General features: G+C 34.6%; 3 protein-coding genes across 7 annotated transcripts; 2 read left to right on the top strand and 1 right to left on the bottom strand.

Annotated features, from left to right (window-relative positions):
• Positions 1-109: 109 nt before the first annotated feature.
• On the top strand, positions 110-6,443 carry Dlish (Dachs ligand with SH3s). 4 transcript variants are annotated; one of them, XM_081987556.1, is made up of 8 exons: positions 110-298; positions 489-697; positions 752-942; positions 1,000-1,205; positions 1,263-1,367; positions 1,689-4,017; positions 5,814-5,935; positions 6,173-6,443. In XM_081987556.1, the coding sequence occupies exons 1-6, from the start codon at positions 250-252 to the stop codon at positions 1,958-1,960; spliced, it is 1,032 nt and encodes a 343-aa protein (XP_081843682.1). In that variant the 5' UTR covers positions 110-249; the 3' UTR covers positions 1,961-4,017; positions 5,814-5,935; positions 6,173-6,443. The 4 variants fall into 4 exon arrangements, with proteins under 4 accessions (XP_081843682.1, XP_081843681.1, XP_081843679.1 ...); XM_081987555.1 differs by having other exon boundaries at positions 111-298; positions 1,662-3,979; XM_081987553.1 differs by having other exon boundaries at positions 111-298; positions 1,662-4,017.
• An 882-nt stretch (positions 6,444-7,325) lies between these two features.
• LOC145734265 (uncharacterized) lies at positions 7,326-14,569 on the bottom strand. The gene is made up of 5 exons (XM_081987540.1): positions 14,000-14,569; positions 12,436-12,850; positions 8,451-8,730; positions 8,215-8,397; positions 7,326-8,108 (listed from the first exon to the last, which is right to left on the bottom strand). Exons 1-5 carry the CDS (start codon positions 14,428-14,430, stop codon positions 7,405-7,407), a joined length of 2,013 nt encoding a protein of 670 aa, XP_081843666.1. The 5' UTR covers positions 14,431-14,569; the 3' UTR covers positions 7,326-7,404.
• A 217-nt stretch (positions 14,570-14,786) lies between these two features.
• On the top strand, positions 14,787-21,572 carry AlaRS (alanine--tRNA ligase, cytoplasmic). 2 transcript variants are annotated; one of them, XM_081987536.1, is made up of 17 exons: positions 14,787-14,945; positions 15,247-15,495; positions 15,858-16,081; positions 16,148-16,303; positions 16,359-16,504; positions 16,555-16,631; positions 16,690-16,810; positions 16,864-17,085; positions 17,150-17,324; positions 17,381-17,556; positions 17,681-17,787; positions 17,853-18,114; positions 18,169-18,362; positions 18,425-18,520; positions 20,545-20,668; positions 20,722-21,040; positions 21,091-21,572. In XM_081987536.1, exons 2-17 carry the CDS (start codon positions 15,258-15,260, stop codon positions 21,352-21,354), a joined length of 2,901 nt encoding a protein of 966 aa, XP_081843662.1. In that variant the 5' UTR covers positions 14,787-14,945; positions 15,247-15,257; the 3' UTR covers positions 21,355-21,572. The 2 variants fall into 2 exon arrangements, with proteins under 2 accessions (XP_081843662.1, XP_081843663.1); XM_081987537.1 differs by lacking the exon at positions 14,787-14,945 and adding an exon at positions 15,150-15,166.
• Positions 21,573-21,770: the final 198 nt, after the last annotated feature.

Below are 21,770 nucleotides of genomic sequence, written 5' to 3'. Positions count from 1 at the left end.
GGAGTTTCTTTTGTTTGTACTCGCTTCCTTGTTGCACATTCTTTCCGCCAGATGGAGATAGATTTGACAGCTGACACACCTGTTGATCAACGTATAATTGACATATCAAATGTCAAGTTAACAAAACTGAAAAAAAATTAAAATCAAAAGGAGAACCAAGAAGAAATATGTGGTTCTAATTTATTAAAACTTTATAAAAGGAGTCCATACACAAAACAGTTAATTTTTAAAGAATGTGAAAATTTTAAAATGGCATTTTTATGCCCTGTAAGAATTAGACGTGGGAAGAAGAAAAAGGGTGAGTGTGAAACAAGTGTATGGTACCAGTGCCTCAGGTTCCATGTAAAAAAATCAGATTTTACATTTACTAACAAGATTGACCCAATTTAAGTTGTACAGTTTTTTTTTTTCAGTCTCTTTATGTAATTAATCTGCATTTGTACATATTCTTATCAAAGTCAATGTTTTAAACAGATTGGGTTTTCTAGCATCCAGTGTTGATCTGGAAAAAGAACTCAGCCGAGTCAACAATGGAACTACACCTGGAATGGGTAGAATCACTGGCTCAGCCAGTATAGAAACTCTTGTTAGAGTGGGAATTGAAAAAGAACATGGCCTGTCGCCAGACTCAAAAATGGTGGTACTTCATGACTTCACTCCTTGTGTGGATGATGAGTTAGAAGTAAAAAGAGGACAGGTAAAACTATTGTTAATCTATCAAAAACACTTACTGAGAGCCAGAAATTTGTAGATAGTTAATATATTGTACAGAGAAAATGACTGGGTTTATGTCATATCACCTGATACAAGACAAGAAGGCTTTATACCATTCTCTTATTGTACACCATATAATAACCATTTGGCTGAAATGGCAATAAAGAAAAAACTTCCTAGAGATGCTAATTTGAATTCAGGAAATAATTCTGATATTAATCATGACTGGTACAGTAATTTTTTTATTTTTTTTTAAGATTAATTTAATAATGAGTGTATTAACAGTGATGCTGCTGCTCTGGACAATAGTGACTGTGATTCTCTAGGGAAAAATAAGCCAGAAACAGGAGCAATAAGTCCAGTGAGCATCCATTCAGAGCCTGATATGATACCTTTTTCAAAAGACCCATCAGGCAGATACATTGTTCTTTATACTTTCATAGCCCGCGATGAAAATGACGTTTCAGTGGAGAGAGGAGAATTTGTGACTGGTGGGTTTTCACAGTTTTTTAAAGCCAGTCAAGTGTGAAAATTCCATTTACTTTCAGTGTTGAACAGAGAAGATCCAGACTGGTACTGGATTGTAAGAAGTGATGGTCAAGAGGGGTTTATACCATCTGGGTTTGTGTATCCAGCTGATAATGTTATACAAGGTAAGCAACATGTTTAATGAGTAGTCAATATTATGGTTAGCTTGGAAAATACTTGTAACTAGATTTTTGGAGCCCCAAAAACACAGTTTTACCACAATTAATAATAATTGAACTTAACTTTGAGTCAGTTTATTTATATTAATAGCAGACATTTGTTATCTGTTCTGTTGTTCTAGAAAAGGTACAATTTTCTTATGTTTTATCAAAACTCTGTCCTTATCTGGTCCAAACACAGAACAGACAAATTAACGTAATTTATGTCTATGTTAGTGACAGTCATAATTATTTTAACAGGTAACTTAAACGCTCAAAACCAACCAGGTTTGAGCAATTTCCAGAACCCCGGTAATCCGCACGCTGTCACTACGTCCAGCGCCGACGATTTGCGGTACCACGGCACCGAACTCGTCATGCTTTACGATTACAAAGCGCAAGCTCCGGACGATTTGACGGTCAGGCGCGGCGACTGGATTTACGCAGACCTGAACAACCAAACCGTTGACGGTTGGCTGTGGGCGTACGCCCCCAAAACCAGAAAATACGGTTTTATTCCCAAAGCATACGCTCGACCCCCTGCAATGACTAGTTTATAGGGTTAACATAGAATGGACAGATTTAGCAAAACCCAACTGAATGACTAGGTTTTGACAGCTTAACTGTAGTCTAAATTAATGGAGAAAAAGTTTATATGTTATTTTTTAATTGCAAATATGTGGTCTTTAAGCAAACTTAAAACAATTTTTATACTTTTAACTTATATTTGACTAAAACTTGTGGGCTCTCGTATGTGGGGTTGCAGTTCCAGTTTAGCAGATAAAAATAGTTTGTATTTTTATTAGTTATTTGTCTTCCAAGGATTGCTTTAATCACTTAATACATTCCAAATTAAGCCTTTCATTTTTAATTTTAAGTGTTGGTAGTTTATAGTTGACTTGCCTCAATTGTTAGCAATTATTGGTATTTATAATAATTGTTTTTTTTATCATATTGGATTAGCGTTAAATGCTGGTGGTTGCCAGTCTGAACATCAAAATTATGATATTGAGTCATTTATTATTGAATGATAAATATGTTCTTAGCCATTATGAAATAAATCCATATCTCAGGCCATAGCATTGCCATGCTCAAAATTCCTCAACATTTTACGTTATAATAAGGAGGATGCAATAATATTTTATTTTAAGTTTTAGATTATTAAAACTATTTTTGTATACTTACATAGAATATATTTTTGGAAAATTTGAAAATTAATGTATTATTATCCTTTAGACCAGCAGGGCATAGTGAATAACACTTTCATATTAGTGGAAACAGTAAAAAGTGTAATTCTTTAACCCCTATTTTGAGATAATGCAAGTGTTTCCTTTCAAAAACAACCTGCCCAGAAATAAAAAATTGGCTTTACTAATTATTTGTGCCATTGCATAGCGAAGGACATGAATCGATGTTTGCAAAATCAAAAACAGTGCGGCGTTCTAAATTTAGCAAACTCTAAGTAGAAAAATAGATGTCATTCAATCACCGTTGCACGTTGGACACATAACAACAAACATTTTGGGAGGGCAAGCTGACAGAAAAACAACGCCAGCTGATGGTTGGTTCAACAAATTTTGGGTGACAAACGTTGCGTCAATCATCGTGTCACTGTTGAATTAGAATTTGGTCTAATTAATTATAGGATTAAAAGATAATTTTAAACACCTGCACTAGACAGAAGCACAGAATAGTTGATCTGAATGTAAATCAGAAAGTACGCAAAAATATTATCAATATGCTATAAAAAGCATTAATAAGAAAACGTTCTTGTTGAACCTCTGCCAAAACAATTACTAAAAGTTACACTCCCACACGTTTTGCACATAAAAACAGTTTCATGGAACATTAAGATCTTTTAATATAGGCTAATTCAGTGTGGATCAAGTTTAATTTCATTTTATGACAGTGAACAGTCCAGAATAATGTGATAGAGAAAACTAAAATACTCATATAAGCTTTTCTTTTATTGTTACAATTACACACTGGACGTTTGTTATGCTCCGACATTCTGTATTGTATCTTAAGTTCTCCAACAACTCAAACAGCCATTAATATGTACATTCTAGTTAATATAACCAGAGAAACAAATAATTCTGTTTATATTAAAAGGTGTGGCACCTATTCAGTGTTTTGCCAAGAAACACAAAACACCAAAATAAAAGTCTGTTTACTTAAGTTCATTAGTTTTAGTTAAAAATAAACGTTCCAATTCAAATTTAGATGAAATTGAAAACATCGTTTTGTAGTATTTTATAGTACAGACAAATTAGCTAAAAATGTGGACGAAAAAATTATACTTAGTATCCAGACTAATAAGAGACTTTTATGAACGATTTTTCTAATAAAATTATCGTGCCACAAAAGATAATTTTCATTATATTTTGTAACTTGCTTCAAAGAAAAGTCTATCCGGTCTAAGATAGACAGATCCATTAGCAGCAGATCTGTGTTTTGAAGACGTTTGGAACAAATTGAAAATATCCAGAATTCCCGATAAAAATAGATCTCGTGGCGGTGAGAGCTGTCTAAAAAACTTTAGATTTGCACGAAGCCGCATACGACAGTAAACTGTATCGGTGAGTGGTTGCGTCTTATTCGAATTTAGCTCTAAAAGGTAAGAGTTTGTTTTTCAAAAAACACTTTTTACTACCAAAATAATTTTGCAAAATTTATTATAAAACTATTAAATTGTTGCTGTTTTAAAAGATGCTCTAGAAAATTTGTTTTAGTATTTAACCACACTGTTCTTACTTTCACCTCCGGATAACTTATTATTCTTAAAATAATTTTTATAGAAATGACGAAATTGACCAACAGTAGCGTCTGATTTCACGGTTTTTATTCTGAAGTAAAAGTGCCCTAAGCACAATCATCATTATTAAAAATTAGATGATAACACAATTTTTAAAACAACTAATAAATCAAAAAATGGGTGTCCAAGAGTGCCAGAAAAAATTAGTATTTGATCTAATATAGCTAATAATGCACATAAATTTGCATTCTTAAGGACATTTATTAAACTATTTCGAAGCACAACCTTTAAACTGATTGTTCTGTTTTATACGAGTCTCTAGTACCCCCCCATTCTTTCAATTTTGTTGAAAAGTGAAAAATTTTAAAGTGTTTTTTTGTGCTTATTTCACTTAATTTAAGGTTTTTTTAGTATAAATATGCCCTTTGCTGTGCATTGGAACCCTTATAGAGCAAAATAAAAATTTGCCAAAATTGCACTTTTGACAAATATTGCATTTTATGACTTTTTGAAAAATCGTAGCTCTTTTATTTAGATTCGCAGGAAATTCGTTCCTACGCCATTCGAAAAAGCATAAAAAATACTACAAAATGAGTTAAAAATGGCCTCTCTAGCTCCTCATGTTCCCGAGATATTGAATTTCAAAAAGTACCTAAAAAACCTCTCTAGTACCCCCCCATTCTTTCAATTTTGTTGAAAAGTGAAAAATTTTAAAGTGCTTTTTTTGTGCTTATTTCACTTAATTTAAGTTTTTTTTGTATAAATATGCCCTTTGCTGTGCATTGGAACCCTTATGGAGCAAAAAAAAAAATTGAAAATTTTGACAAAAAATGGCATTTTTCGAATTTTTGAAAGGTTCAAAGTGGTTATTTCCCTTAATTTGAGGTCCTTTGGTATAAATATATCCTTTGCTGTGCATTAGAACCCTTATGGAGCAAAATAAAAATTTGCCAAAATTGCACTTTTGACAAATATTGCATTTTTTGACTTTTTGAAAAATCGTAGCTCTTTTATTTAGATTCGCAGGAAATTCGTTCCTACGCCATTCGAAAAAGCATAAAAAATACTACAAAATGAGTTAAAAACGGCCTCTCTAGCTCCTCATGTTCCCGAGATATTAAATTTAAAAAAGTACCTAAAAAACCTCTCTAGTCTCGGTTAAGAAACATGAAGATCATACACATTATCCCACTGCGAAAACTGTGCTTTTATGTTCAAATATAACCACCCACTGGTGTTCGTTGATATTGAATTCCTTTTCATTTGAAAAGACAGTTCAAAAAGAGCACAAATCTGGCACTCATGTACTAAATTCATTGGCCGAAATCCAATGCACGAAAAATTCCCATTAATAATTCAAATGATAAGGGTTTTAGCGCGAAAGCAAGTTATTTTGAATATCCGTGACAGGTTCTGTTTACTTACAGCCGGCTTTCCTCCTGTTCACCATAATGTATATGATTTAAATAAGTAAAAATAACACACTGATGGTGTTTTTGTAACTGTGCCGTGCACGCGATTATTTCGAGAAACTCATAACGTTTTCATTTTGAAATGTTTACGGCACTTTAAATTATAATTATTTTTAGAGAAGGAAATAATTTAGATTAAGTATGGTTTATTGAAAGTACAGCTAATTGCTAGAATTTCTGTTACAGAACTCAAAATGCCTCCAGCTACCAGTGAAGGTAAAAGCTTACTGACGACGTACCTGATCTTGATAGCACTCCTATTAGTTTTATGGGCTCTATATGCCGGAATGTTCTAGACGAATTTACCGGTAAGCCAAAGTATTATTGTATACCTAAGTTAAAAGAACTGTTAAAAATTATTTTACTTGTTGACATATTATGAGCTAAAAATATACTTGAAAGATGTGCGGTGTAAACATTTCATCGAATCGATGTAGATTTGATCTATCACACATTAAAAAAATAAGCGTGGGTTACATAGGCACATTCCTTATAATTCTAATTCAAAACTGGTACAGTTAAATTAACGTGTTTCTTGTTTACAGGATTTTACATTCACAGTCCAACATGGACTTCATCTAGAAAAGCCATTACTTTGAGTGAAATCATCATCCAGCGTAAACAGAATGATTGTGGCGGCTACAAGGAAACATTATCTATCATACATTGGATTACTAGTCCTGTTTCATTTCATGACATAGCTAAAAACACCTAATTTATATTTTTGTAAGTGTTTAAGACATTTTGTTAATTTAAGTAGGTATCTGTTTATATTAATAACAATGTATTAATAAATTTGGCATATTTCGTTATTAATTTCGGTGTTTTATTTATCAACCTCTCTACATAGAGACGTATTGCTGAATGGTATATGTGCTTTCTGCGCAAGCGAGTGTATAAATGCATTACAAGTTTTGGAAAGGCAAAGCGGCTTAAAAATGTTGAAAAAAATAGAAAAACATACCACAAACGAACAAATTTGAGCCACTGGGTTTCAGAAATGTAAAGAAATTCTGGGATCACAAATTACTGCTTTTTAAGCATTTTGGACAGGAAGGGAAATCTTGATCAACCATCTTGCAATCCTGACATGACATCAAGTAATTTTTGAACACTTTGCTAGGACATGGTGAGGTTGGGAAAGTAGCAGGGACATCATCTGAAAATGTGTAGCTTTGAGCACTAATTCACTACAAAATTTGGGTCATGTTTGGTCCCAATGGACAAAACGTATTCTTTTGGGTTTCTTGGTCCCAAATAGTGGAAACCGGTCATTGAAAACTCCCGAAAAATTAGCATAAGCTCAGGAAAATAGCACTTTTCGAGTTTTTGCCAAAATTTGCCCTATTTTAGCAGTGAGCCGGGGTTTTTGTCAATGTGAGGTTCTAGGATGGTCAGGGAACCTCAAAAGAAGCCAACCCACGACTTTGTGTTACCTGGATTAGCTTCTTTTAAAATCTTCTGACCCCCCTAAAACTTCACATTGACCAAGACACTGAAAATTTCTTCTCTTTGCAAAAATATAGGAAAAATTCTGAGCTTATTCCAATTTTTCGAGAGCCACTTCCCACTATTTGGCACCCAAGAAAGCAAAAAAAAAAAACACTTTTATTCAATGGGACCAAACATGACCCAAATTTGGTTACATAGTGTTATTGGGTTGTCAGCCGTGGTTATACAACAAAAGTATCAAAAAAATAAACACAATACATTTTTATTCACTTATTAGTAAATTTAAATAAAAACATATCACAGAAAATACACCTTAAGACTATCACTAGCTTTTAAAAAAATTATTTTGAACCACGTACCTCACACATTGCAGCAACATGTTTCTTTCATGCCTTATTTCGTTTTCCAGTAGTTTTTCAAGTAAAGTGACTTTCCGTCGTTTAAACCGACTATGAGGGAAATTGTCAGTGTGGCTTCTTTTCCTAGTTGTTTGATGATTGGTTTGAACCTTTCTTCTATTCATTACTCCTTTTTTTGGCAACAGTTTTTTTCGTTTTTTATATTTTCCACTCTTGATTTCAGTTTGAGGTTTTGACGGTGGAACCGGATTGACTGGCTCCAGGCATGTCTTTTCTTCTTCCTTCTTGACTATTTTCACTTCGTCTGGTGGCTCATTATCACTATCATGTGCTGATTCTACCTGAGCTTTTACACCTGTATTTGGTAATTGATTAGTTTCTCCCAGATCTTCATCGTCGTTATCGGAGTCGTAAGCAGCCATTAAGCATCCTAATGAGTTATTGACTTTTGGCGCGACAACGTTGGGAATATTGTCCCATTCCTCTCCATCATCGCTAATCACATCTTTCTCCTCTTCTAAACAGTCTTTAAACAGCTCTGCAGTTCCCCTGAAAGGAAACATGTTTCCGTTCCAATCTGCTCTCTCATCAATTAAGGAAACTTTAGGAAGTGGTCGTAATTTCTTCTTTTTTACTTGTCGCGTTTTTAGGTGTTTTGCTGTGGATGCCACTGTAACAAAACCGGTGTTTAGACATAGTATTCCCTGTTAAAAATCTGCTAGACTATTGCATATTTGCACAACTAAGTAAAAAGATACAAGACAAAAAACACTCACATCTAAATTTGTCTCTTCCAAACTTATTCGGATTTTTGCCAATCCGAATCCCTTTCTTCATCATTTCTTCCTGTTTCTGATACCGTTTCTCTATATTTTCTTTGCTAGGATAATTTTTCTTACGACTCTCTATCCACTTGGTGATATCCTCAGGAGTGTCCAACTTGATTTTATTAAACAAACCTAAAACAAGTACCATAATAACTCTATTACATTATTACAATCATAAAATTTACCAGTTGCATGCTGCATTTCAATGTGTTTTGCCACAATCTTTTCATGAGCCGTAAATTTGCAACCATCCAGATTACAAGTTTGATGCTCCGACATGTGTTGGTCATATTGCTCTTGGGTGAAAAAGTTTCTTTCACACGTGTCACAGGAATAACTAGCCTCCTGATCGTTGTAATCCTCACAGCTCCACCATACTGATTCTTCATAATAATCGTCGATTTCTTCGTCTTCAGGTACCAACTCGTCTTCGTCATGAACGTAATCATCCCAGCTGTCAGAACCCTATCATAAATTGAAAAAGTTGAGGCACAAGTTTTAGAAACACAGGGTTCTTGGAGGTTATTTAAAAATTGCACTTTTTTATTATCTTACATCACTTCCAAGACCCCACTTTTGGAGTGTAAATAAAACGTCAGCTACCTATTTTTAAAACACAGTACTAATTTAAGTCAAGGAAAACAGCCTTGTTCTGGCCTTTTCTGTAAGGCTCATTTAAAAAAAAAATATCAAACTAAGACATTGAGAGTCGTAATACTGGCCTCTCGGTCAACTTGAACAAAAAGAAACAGTTTTATAAATACAAATTTGTAACTTACGGATTGATTTTAACTCTCCTGCATATCAAGAAAACTTCTAGTTTCTTGATATTGACTAGATACTGATCCCCAGTTGACTACTTCGGTCAATAAATAGTTTTTTACAGATGGGAGACCAACTGCATGGGAACTGCAGGATCCATAAATATTTTTCCTGAGTAGATTTCAATCGGATTATTAGTATTGTTAAGTGAGTAACAGCGAGCCAGTGGTACTTTCTTTTTGTTAGACTGATAATGACTTATGCTACACTTCCAAAAAACACAATAATTGCCCATGGTTGATTTGATGACAATGTAAACATTCTCTATAATTAATACCATGAACTTGATAAGTGAACTAAACTAATTTTGTATCAATAAACTGCTTGTCAGTCAAAAGGTTTTCCAGCGACCATTAATAAACAGTTTAATTGAAATCGAACACTAAAAACAAAGTTTAAAGGACGTAAACGTTTAAATCATGTTAATCAAATTTACTGCGTTTCCCTAATAAAACAGTCAGTTTGTCTTAAAACGTTGAAATAAAAGACTTCCAAGTCCTAATATTTTTTTTCCTGTACCGCATTCAAAAAAACCTTAAAAAATGTATTCAGAAATAGTACGGGGTGAAAGCCAAATAACATTCCTCCACTTTATAATCAAAAGCCATATTCCATCAACCATTTAACGTGGTCAGATAATCAATATGAGTATGTCTGAAATAGCCCGTCTATTCATTTATGATGTCAAGACTTGTGGGATAGGATATCAATCGTTTTCAAGCTCCATGGAGCGAGCAGATCGTTTTTGACGTCACGATAACGTACCTAATTTGGCAAAACTATAATTTGACCAATGGTCAAATTACGTCAAAAACGCTCTGCTCGTTGCATGGAGTGTGAAAACTAATGCGGCCGTACAGTGTTGTATCAATCCATTGCTCTATAAATAAGGCACGCACGCATGTATTTTAAGTTCAAAATAAAGTTAGAATTACTCATAATTATTGCCATTTAATACAAAAGTTATTTCAAAATAGTGGAAAAATTAAAAATCTCCACACAGGTATACCAATCACTGTTTAACAAACTAAAATTCCTTGTAATTCTGCAATTTCAAAGGTTTCTTTGTGGTTTAGAATAAAAAAGCAAACACCATTTTATTGATATGGCCACTTTGGTCAATCTTTCCAGTCTACTACTCAAGATTTGTCAATTACAAGGGGTCTACTTGAACCTTTGCATTAAAAATACATGATTTTCCCATAAACAATGTACATTTTAACACAATACCTTTTAATTAACTCAAGTTTTGTGCTCGAAAAAAATCTTACTCAGGAAAACAGTTAATAAATACTTGTCCATAGGTGCGGGATAGTTCCGTTTTGTAAGAAATTCAGAAACGGGGGGCACAATGTGACTATACAGGGTATTCCAAATGTTCCGTAAATGTCTACCTTTGGTCACAAGGTAAAAAGTGCAAAGCTGAAATTTTGGAATAACAGCAAATCTATCGCCTGATGGTCACTTCAAGCTCAAACTAAGGACATCCACAACCTTTTTTTTTTAAATGGATCGTTAACGGTTTTGTTCAACAAAAACTCTATTTACAGCCTTTACCTTATGGCAAAAGGTAGACCTTTACGGAACATTTGAAATACCCTGTATTAATAATTCAATGGCTCAATAGTTTTTGACATCATTATTTATTAAATACGAACTAAATTTACATTTAAGGTACTTGAAGCACCGGACTGGTACTACAGTTATATAAATTAAATATAATAATTACTTTTACTCTCAAGAACTTAACTGTGTTAGTTGCCCATTCAGTTGCTAGTCTTTGAAGTAAGAATGGCATTACAATGATAAAAAACTGAGAGACAACTCTACTTCAAGCATCTGAACATTCAGAATTAGTTACAACTATACATTTTTGCAAAAACATACAAAATTTTCAATTTACACTAAAAAAATTTAACTGAAACGACAGATTGAATAAAGACAAAATACGGAATTTACTTTTTTTTATAAATCAAGGCTCAGATGGAGCAATTTATAAATTAAGAGAGCCACTATTGTTGTCTGTACACCTCAATTGCAGCTTGATATAGCCTCAGGCTGAGACTTTAGATCTTAACTTTGTAAAATTTTGTTCGTCTCGCCTTCTTTGGGAACTGTTTAGTATGTGCCCTGTAAAGATACCCAAGGGTTTGAATTCTATCCATATAAATATTGGTTAAAATATATGACCTCATTACAACAACCATAGAAATAATTAATTTTCTTCTAGTTGTTAAAATGGGTGGACAACTTTTTGAATGTCAAGTATCTTAGTCCTGAGATTTATTAACTGTTTAAAGTTTCTTTTTTTCTAGTTGAAAGGGATAATTTTAGGCACCCCATAGTTTAATTGACATTTTAAAGTGTCCGAAAAAAAACTACAATACAAAATGTCCAATCTTTGATACCTCCATCCAAACCAGTTCAGTACATCAGTTGTAAATTTTAAGTGCAGAGAACCTCAACAATGATAGTTTCAACAAAACAACTTTGAGACCCAACAAAGGTACCAACAATAGGACACCTTGTATAACTAAAGAAGTTAAGTTTCAAAGCAGTTTATGAAAAATTATAGTGCTGTTCCTGTGTGAAGAAGTTGCATGCAAAACCTACCACACTTGAAGAAAATTAGTGGTTTTCATACCAGTTGTTCTTCAAGCATAGAAGAAAAATAGAAGTGTCAAAATTGAATTATACAGGTTGCCTAAGAACAAACTTTGTACCTCTTGAATAAAAAAGTTACTAATCAACAAATACTTATTTTAGAGAGTTACAAAGTCTGAATCAGAATGCAAAACTTGATAGGCAGATTTTACGGTTATCTCATACTAAAATCACAGACGACAACCTATCCTTCTGGCTTTTGAAAATTAATAACAGTTAAGAAACACACTTGGCACCTGAGTATGAGTAGAAAAAATATTTTTTAGAAGTGATGAGTTATGAATTATGATAGATAAAATCTCCAAGTTGTTTATAGGTATTCCTCATCTTATTTTTTTTTAAGCTATATAGGTAGTAAATATGTTATATTTTCAAGGTAAAAAGTTGTTTACAAAAAAATCACACACAAACAAAAACTCAGATGGATAGGAATATGTAGAAAAAACAAAATACTTCATATTTCTGAAAAATCCACCTAACTCAAGTTTTATGCCCCACTGCTGACAAATTAACTTTAAAAATGTAAACAATTTTCAGTGGTGGAGCTCAGGAGAGGATATGTGAACATACAGATAAAAGGCATTATTTAATGAGAAATACCTATAAGTTGACGTCTGCTGTATAATCAATAGGTGCCGTAGTTCGCTTAAATTTATTCTCGGGCAATAGTTGTGGGATACGCACCTCGGCGGGCTCCCCATTCGCACTCTCCGCCTCCTGATAAATTCTACTGCATTTTTCCCTCTGTTCCCTGTATTTTGCCCAATCCTCCTGGGCCTGAGTATTTTTTGCAGCCACTAATAACTCGTCTTTCTTTCCAAATTCCTCTCGAATCGCGTCAGTTACCCAGGGTTTGCTCAGATCCACATTTTTCAGACTCGGCCTATTCCTCCTCATAATTCTGCCACCTCTAACTCCACCTCTCATCCCACCCCTTAAGAAGGGTCCCGGTTTCATGCCTCCGCGCATGCCACCTCTGAAACCACCTCTACCAGGTGGGGGACCTGGAGGACGCATCATCATCATAGGCGGAGGTGGTCGCATACCTGGTGGTGGTCCTCTGATTCCTGGTGGTGGTCTTACTCCAAGTGGTGGTGGCCTAAAACAATTTTCATGCAAAATATGTATAAGAAATAATACATAAAAAAAATAAATTTGACATTTAACAGTAAACTGCTATTGAATCACACAGAATGCATCTTAAGCTTTATAGTGACCATTTAAGTAATTTGAAACTTTTAAAGAGCAATTTGTATGTGAAGTACAAAAACTTGACACTGAAAGCAAAGCAGCAGAACAGCCACATGCTGAAAAAGCTGCATATCTTATGAATTAGAACAGTTTTTAGTCAGTTATATAAATAAGTATATGAAAGTGCCAAGAGTCTGAGTTTAGAAGTAAGATATACTATTTACAACATTTAAAAATATGTACAGTACCTACCTACTCTATCATTATGGAATTGAAGTTTAAATAAAAACAGATATTTTTTATTTCTTCATCCCTGAGAGAAAGCAAGACATTCTTGTATTTACTTGCTTTCCTCAAAGTGAAAATTAGACTACTGTCAGGTTAGACATTTAAACAATAACAGGTTTCCTTAAAGCTTAACAAACCTAGGCTTAGATAAGTATGATGCATAGTCCTGGAATTTAAGCCAGGTTTTATACAAAAGCTTGATTTCTACAAACTTAGCTTATGCCAATTAAAGGAGGACATGGTGGAGTACATTAATATAAAAGGTTACTATACAACAAGCTGATTCTGTAAATCCTATACAAAAGTGTGTAGACAATAAAAGCTGTAACATATATTATAAACAAAAATTTGCAAAAAAGTTCCCTAAAACTTTTATCTTTACATAACCTTGATAATCAAAATTAAAAACCTAACCAAAATAACCTTATACCAATGGTAAGTTGACATGTGCAGTATTTGCATTAACCACAACACTGTAGTTTATGATTGGCCAAGAAAAAGCAACATTGCTGAAAGCAGTTTTTTTTTGACTAATCACAAACTACAGACTGTGCACAATACCATGACTCAACTTATAAACCACTAAGACACAGAGACAAGGGCAGAAATGAAAGTAGGTAATCCAAGTTGCATGGGGAAACTTGCTTAATGGAGGTAGTAAAGTCATACAAAAAACATGAAATATATGAGACAGGCTGCAAATAAAAAATATAAATACCCTAATATTTACCAAAGGAACTACAGATGAATATAAACACATTACACATACCTGACTCCATGTGGTGGCATACCCCTGGGACCAGGACCTCCTCTACCTCTAGGGGCACCAGTTATACCTCTAGGAGGACCTGACATGCCTCTTGGAGCTCCCGACATGCCTCTAGGAGCCCCCAGCATACCTCTAGGAGCACCGGTCATTCCTCTATGAGGACCTCCCATACCTCTAGGTGGTCTTGACATACCTCTTGGGGGACCCTGCATGCCACGGCCCATTCCACGGCCACCACCTCGCATATGTGGTGGCGGCAACGGCGGTCTACCAGCGCCCCGCATTCCCATCGGTCCACCACGCATAGGGCGTCCTAATGGCGGGGGCCCGCCATTTATGTTGCCGCCTCGACCTCGTCCACCACGTTTCATAGGGCCACCTCGTCCTGGTGCCCCGCGTTTTCCTCTCACTTGCCCGGCTGGCGCACCCATTTTTGTCTGTTTTATGTACTTAATCTTAGTTAAAATTTAAAAGCTACGTTAAAAACGCATTGAAAATCAAATTATCAAAATGGAATACGATCCGGCTAGTTCTCGTTTGTTTGGAAAACTGCACCGGGACACGTATGGTGGCGCTAGTGTAGTAAACATGCAAATTGACATTTGACATATGTAGGAAGTGCAAGGTGACGTCGTATTATCAATGAATTCAGACTGCATATCTAATCACTATAAGAAAATTTTATATTAAAAAACATATTAAAAGAAATTGACTTGATTTTTCAACTTATTTGAATATAGTTTAGCTACTAATTAATTTAAAAAACTATGTACTATAAACCACAATATGTTTGAACATTTTCATCAGTTTCATCATTTTTTTTACATTCACCATTCTATAATATGTGTCATCATAAACATTGAGATTGAGAACTAACCTCAAACTTGAAAAAAATTGAGGACTTTTGAATATTGACTGTGGACTATTTAAAACAACTAGAAATTTGGTAAATATTCTTAATTTTAACCCTTTAACGTAACACAAAAATATAATTATTTATCTAAAATTACTAAATTTATAAAATATTTAAAAGAAAATATCTACATGGAAGCACATCTTTTACCATGCATAAAATATCTCACATATGGTAGATTTTAGGTAAAGCTACTCATAGTTTAGTTTTTTTAGGAAATTTAATTAAAATCAAATTGCTGGTTAATTTTTTTGGTATGTAATTTATCTGTTACAGTGTAAATTGTGAATTATTGCAGAATAACCCCTGATTTTAATATGTTCTTAATTCCAAGTTACTAGAAAAATGGCTCTCAACATGTCAGCCAAGGATGTTCGGAACGCATACATAGACTTTTTCAAAGGAAAAGGTCATACTTACCATCATTCCTCTTCAACAATACCATTAGATGATCCAACTTTACTGTTTGCCAATGCAGGAATGAACCAGTTCAAGCCTATTTTTTTGGGCACTGTGGACCCTAACAGCGACTTGTCCAAGTTAGTAAGAGCTGTCAATACTCAGAAATGTATTCGTGCAGGAGGTAAGTTGGTATAAAAGCTTATTATTGTTTGGTACAGTGTAACAGGTCAGATTCAGTTTTCATAAGTGATTGATATTGTAATAAATTTTACTAGAAATGAGAAATGAGGAGTGCAAACTAGACAATTAAGATCATCCCTACTTTAATTGGATTTTTTAGTTTGTTAAATAATTAAGCAACAAAATTGTAGTAGAATTGTAGGAATAGGAATTTGTTTGTTTATATCTATCAGTATTGATGATCACAAAAATTAATCAAAGATTGAGTGAGTAATTGGAAATTATATTTTTTTATATAAAAACTTCACTAAAAAAATTGAGATTACTGATCCTTATCATGAAGCTAGCCTATGCTTGTTTCAGGCAAACATAATGATTTAGATGACGTCGGAAAAGACGTCTACCATCACACTTTCTTTGAAATGATGGGTAATTGGTCATTTGGTGATTATTTTAAACAAGAAATTTGTTCATGGGCTTGGGAGTTTCTGACTGAAAAACTGAAATTGCCGGCGGAAAGGATTTACGTTACTTATTTTGGCGGAGATGAAAAATCTGGCCTTGAACCTGATAATGAATGTAAAGAGGTATTAAAACCACTGAACCAAAGAGTTTTATTGGTCACTCATACCATATAAACTTTTAAAAAATAGATTTGGTTGAAACTGGGTGTTCCACCCTCTCACGTCATACCCGGCTCAATGAAAGATAACTTCTGGGAAATGGGGGAAACTGGTCCTTGTGGACCATGTTCTGAACTTCACTTTGATAGAATTGGGGGCCGAGATGTACCGGAATTAGTTAATCAGGTGGGGTTTATTAGTCAGCAAACTATATTTATTTCTAAACAATCACTGCATTAAGGATGACCCTGACGTTCTGGAAATATGGAATCTCGTATTTATCCAGTACAATAGAGAGCCAGATGGAACCTTGAAACCCTTACCTAAAAAGCACATTGATTGTGGCTTAGGTTTGGAACGTTTAGTGTCTGTTATACAAGATAAAAGGTTTGAAATATTTATTTTAATCAAGACGTTAGACTGATTAAAAGTTGTAGATCTAATTATGACACTGATCTTTTTGTGCCTTTGTTTGACGCTATTCAAAAAGGTACAGGAGCACCACCTTATCAAGGTAAATTCGTTTGCATTCTGAAATTAATTTTGTCTGAAACTGAAGCATAACTTTGTAGGGAGGGTGGGGGAAGCCGACGTTGATGGAGTGGATATGGCTTATAGGGTTTTAGCAGATCATGCTAGAACTTTAACCATAGCGCTTGCTGACGGTGGTAATCCTGATAATACCGGAAGGGGGTGAGTTTTGAATCACCTAATAATGAACTGTAGTAAAATTCAATAACTGTTAGGTACGTTCTTCGTCGAATTTTGCGCAGAGCTGTAAGATACGCCACTGAGAAACTTAATGCCAAACCTGGATTTTTCTCCACTTTGGTCAATACTGTAGTTGAAGTTTTAGGTGACACTTTTCCTGAAGTGAGAAAAGATCCTCAGTATATTGTAGATACAATCAATGAAGAAGAAACTCAGTTCTTAAAAACGTTGAGTAGGGGGCGCAATCTGCTTAACAGGTTTGTTTGCCTATTCATATAACTGTGATAACCAAGCTGGTTCACCTAAAATCTATTTGTACAGAACTATTACCAAGTTGGGCGATTCTAAAGAGTTACCAGGAGATGTAGCCTGGAGACTGTACGATACTTACGGTTTTCCAGTGGACTTAACCTCGCTAATGGCAGAAGAAAAGGGGTTGAACGTAAATATGCCTGCTTATGAAGAAGCAAAAAAACAAGCTCAATTAATATCTCAAGTAATACATTTTCAACCATTCCTAGAAAATCAAACTAATTTAAAGCCTTGTTACAGGGTAAAGGGGCTGGAATTGCCGATACAATAAACCTTGACGTGCACGCAATAACTGAGTTGCAAAATCTTGGAGTTCCACCTACGGACGATTCTCCTAAGTACGATTATGAGGCTAGTGCAAAAGTGGATGATGGGTACAAGTTTGGAAGTTGGCAAGCGGAAGTTATTGGTTTAAGGTAAGAACTCATTTTAAGTGTTGGTTTAATAGTTACTGTAACAATAATCTGTATTCCGTCTCATCTTGAATTATTCTTTTCTCAGCAAATTAAATAAGGAATAGGTGATTGTATGTTTTTGTAGATATAATAAACAATTTGTGGATGAAGTTATCTCTGGGCAAGAATGCGGCGTTCTTTTGAACAAAACGAACTTTTACGCAGAGCAGGGCGGACAGATTTACGATACAGGTTGTCTAATTATACACAAAATGTCTTTAAATACAAACGTTTTATTAATTAAATGTATTGGGTAGGATTTTTAGTAAAAGTCGGCGATGACAGTGTAGAATTTTCGGTCAAAAACGTCCAAGTGCGCGGCGGTTACATCATCCACATAGGCAATATCGAGGGTACTTTGCGCAAAGGCGATAAAGTGAATTTGCACATCGATGCAGAACGTAGACGTTTAGTGATGAGCAACCACACAGGAACGCACATTTTAAATTACGCTCTGAGGAAGGTTTTAGGGACGGAAGCTGATCAGAGAGGGTCACTGGTGGCACCAGACCGATTAAGGTGAAAACCTTACATTTTATACAAAATTTTAAACCGAAAATTGAAACATTTTAGATTTGATTTCACTAATAAAGGTGCCATGACTGTTAATCAGGTTAAAGATGCCGAACAGGCATCTAAAGACTTGATTTTGAAAAATGATCCCGTATACGCTAAAGAGGCTAATCTTGCAACTGCTAAAACTATCAAAGGATTGCGCGCTGTTTTTGAGGAAACTTACCCTGATCCTGTTAGGATAGTGTCTGTTGGTAAGAAGTGTTTTATTGATGCATATCAATGGAATAGATTTAATAGACTGGTTTCTAAACAGGTATCCCTGTGGAGCAGCTAGAGAAAGACCCATTCAGCCCAGCAGGAGAAACTACGTCTATTGAATTTTGTGGTGGAACTCACGTGAAATATGCTGGTAAAGTTTACTTCAGCTTAAGTGGATGACAAAATATTAAAAATAATATGATATAGTCTGTTCACTGACTTTTGACTGTTGCCTCACAATCACCAGCAAAAAATGTCGGTGATTAAATGTGAATGCGTTTAATAAACAATTCTTAGAAGGTGTAGAATACTTGTAGAGGCCTCTGGCATTTTTTAGAAGGTTTTCACTAGCATTTAGAGGTCTATGGAACTTTCTGAATGTTCCTAGAGGCCTCTGACAATTTAAAACAATTCTAGAAAGGTTTAAGACACTTGTAGAATCCTCTGGCACTTTTTAGAAGGTTTTCACTAGCATTTAGATGTCTATGGAACTTTCTGAATGTTCCTAGAGGCCTCTGACAATTTAAAACAATTCTAGAAATGTTTAAGACACTTGTAGAATCCTCTGGAACTTTTTAGAAGGTTTTCACTAGCATTTAGATGTCTATGGAACTTTCTGAATGTTCTTAGAGGCCTCTGACAATTTAAAACAATTCTAGAAAGGTTTAAGACACTTGAAGAATCCTCTGGCACTTTTTAGAAGGTTTTCACTAGCATTTAGATGTCTATGGAACTTTCTGAATGTTCCTAGAGGCCTCTGACAATTTAAAACAATTCTAGAAATGTTTAAGACACTTGTAGAATCCTCTGGCACTTTTTAGAAGGTTTTCACTAGCATTTAGATGTCTATGGAACTTTCTGAATGTTCTTAGAGGCCTCTGACAATTTAAAACAATTCTAGAAAGGTTTAAGACTTGAAGAATCCTCTGGCACTTTTTAGAAAGTTTTCACTAGCATTTAGATGTCTATGGAACTTTCTGAATGTTCTTAGAGGCCTCTGACAATTTAAAACAATTCTAGAAAGGTTTAAGACACTTGAAGAATCCTCTGGCACTTTTTAGAAGGTTTTCACTAGCATTTAGATGTCTATGGAACTTTCTGAATGTTCCTAGAGGCCTCTGACAATTTAAAACAATTCTAGAAAAGTTTAAGACACTTGTAGAATCCTCTGGCACTTTTTAGAAGGTTTTCACTAGCATTTAGAGGTCTATGGAACTTTCTGAATGTTCCTAGAGGGCTCTGACAATTTAAAACAATTCTAGAAAGGTTTAAGACACTTGTAGAATCCTCTGGCACTTTTTAGAAGGTTTTCACTAGCATTTAGATGTCTATGGAACTTTCTGAATGTTCTTAGAGGCCTCTGACAATTTAAAACAATTCTAGAAAGGTTTAAGACACTTGAAGAATCCTCTGGCACTTTTTAGAAGGTTTTCACTAGCATTTAGATGTCTATGGAACTTTCTGAATGTTCCTAGAGGCCTCTGACAATTTAAAACAATTCTAGAAAGGTTTAAGACACTTGAAGAATCCTCTGGCACTTTCTAGAAGGTTTTCACTAGCATTTAGAGGTCTATGGAACTTTCTGAATGTTTCTAGAGACCTTTGACAATTTAAAACAATTCTAGAAAGGTTTAAGACACTTGTAGAATCCTCTGGCACTTTTTAGAAGGTTTTCACTAGCATTTAGAGGTCTATGGAACTTTCTGAATGTTCCTAGAGGCCTCTGACAATTTAAAACAATTCTAGAAAGGTTTAAGACACTTGTAGAATCCTCTGGCACTTTTTAGAAGGTTTTCACTAGCATTTAGAGGTCTATGGAACTTTCTGAATGTTCCTAGAGGCCTCTGACAATTTAAAACAATTCTAGAAAGGTTTAAGACACTTGTAGAATCCTCTGGCACTTTTTAGAAGGTTTTCACTAGCATTTAGATGTCTATGGAACTTTCTGAATGTTCCTAGAGGGCTCTGACAATTTAAAATAAGTCTAGGAAGGTTTAAGACACTTGTAGACTTTTTAGAAGGTTTTCACTAGCGTTTAGAGGTTTATGGAACTTTTCCTCGTTTAGAGGCAATGAAAATTTGTCTACAACCAACAGAAGTCACTGAACCGAGACTATACACGTTGTATATTAAAACTCATACAGATTTGAAACATTAATATGTATCGCAACTTAGGTCATATTGGCGATTTTGTAATCAGCAGCGAAGAAGCAATTGCAAAAGGTATTAGACGTATTGTGGCCTTAACCGGACCAGAAGCAACGAAAGCATTAAAGAGAAATGAAGTTTTGGAAAACCGGTAAAAAACTAAAAGTTCTACTAAACAGTTTTTAAAAAAAAAACTAATTGCAGACTGAACGAAATCAAGTCATCAATTGAAGAAGACAAGGATGGCCTGAAATCAAAGGAACACGTCAGGAAAATAGTTGAACTAACCGACGAAGTGTCTCAAGCAGTAATTCCGTACTGGAAAAAGGAAGAAATTAGAAACAATCTTAAAGCATTGAAAAAGAATCTAGACGATAAAGACCGTGCTGCAAAAACTGCCATAGCAAATAAAGTTGTGGATGAAATTAAGGAATTTGTTAAAGAACATCCTGATTTGCCTGTGTTGGTAAAAGAACTGAAGGCTTTCAACAATACTAAAGCACTGGATAGCGCACTGAAACAAGTAAGGATCCTTTGAATATAATTCATGGGAATTTTAATGAATATTTTCAGGTTCGTACTTTGAGTCCCACAACTGCAGCTTTGTTTGTCTCCGTCGATCCGGATTCCAATAAAATATTTTGCTTGTCTTCCGTACCTAAGCAAGTTATCGATAAAGGTCTAAAAGCCAATGAATGGGTTCAGGCTGTTGCACAGAAAGTAGGCGGTAAGGGGGGCGGCAAGCCCGATTCCGCCCAAGCTAGTGGTGTCAATTCCGTTCCGATCGGTGAAATTTTAGATCTTGCTAAGAAATTTGCTGATAGCAAGTTGATTTAGTTCAACAAGCAAAAGTTTATAATTTTGAAGTAGTTATAATTATACATTATTGTGTTTTACATTCAAGGCTATCTTTATGAATTTGATTCACGTTCTTTTAGTTACAAGTGTAAATGAGTAATTTTTAAAAGCATTTTAACTGGCAATAATTTTAGTAATCAACTTTTTTTATACGTTTTGTCGTTTATTACAAATATACTACTTACTTAATTAAAATATTTTTGCAGAGTATTTCTTGTACATTCCTGAATATGGTAAGTCCTAATTTGTAATGAACATTGTCATTCAGAGTGCCATTTTTTGCTTTTCTCTCTAATCTGGCTCTGTGATCAGTACATTTTTTCTGTTGGGTGAGTACCGAGACAACATTTGAAACTTGTAATTTCATACTCCTTTTAATTTAAGGGTGTTTGTCC

This window comes from Ips typographus, linkage group LG9 (genome assembly GCF_016097725.1).
Source record: "Ips typographus isolate SLU linkage group LG9, UJ_Ityp_2.0, whole genome shotgun sequence".
NCBI lineage: Eukaryota > Metazoa > Arthropoda > Insecta > Coleoptera > Curculionidae > Ips > Ips typographus.
The sequence above is the reverse complement of the archived record's forward strand: the minus strand, read 5'-3'. Positions and strand labels throughout refer to the sequence as shown.

Bases quoted from the DNA above. Each gene is read 5' to 3' on its own strand.
- Dlish (XM_081987555.1), top strand. From the start codon at position 250: ATGGCATTTTTATGCCCTGTAAGAATTAGACGTGGGAAGAAGAAAAAG. The intron at 698-751 runs GTAAAACTATTG...AGAAATTTGTAG, and splicing joins TAGAAGTAAAAAGAGGACAG to ATAGTTAATATATTGTACAG. The intron at 943-999 runs GTACAGTAATTT...GTGTATTAACAG, and splicing joins TCTGATATTAATCATGACTG to TGATGCTGCTGCTCTGGACA.
- LOC145734265 (XM_081987540.1), bottom strand. From the start codon at position 14,430: ATGGGTGCGCCAGCCGGGCAAGTGAGAGGAAAACGCGGGGCACCAGGA. The intron at 12,851-13,999 runs GTATGTGTAATG...AAATTGTTTTAG, and splicing joins ATGCCACCACATGGAGTCAG to GCCACCACCACTTGGAGTAA. The intron at 8,731-12,435 runs GTGCGTATCCCA...AATTTATGATAG, and splicing joins CGAATGGGGAGCCCGCCGAG to GGTTCTGACAGCTGGGATGA.
- AlaRS (XM_081987536.1), top strand. From the start codon at position 15,258: ATGGCTCTCAACATGTCAGCCAAGGATGTTCGGAACGCATACATAGAC. The intron at 17,086-17,149 runs GTTTGTTTGCCT...CTATTTGTACAG, and splicing joins GGGCGCAATCTGCTTAACAG to AACTATTACCAAGTTGGGCG. The intron at 21,041-21,090 runs GTAAGGATCCTT...GAATATTTTCAG, and splicing joins TGGATAGCGCACTGAAACAA to GTTCGTACTTTGAGTCCCAC.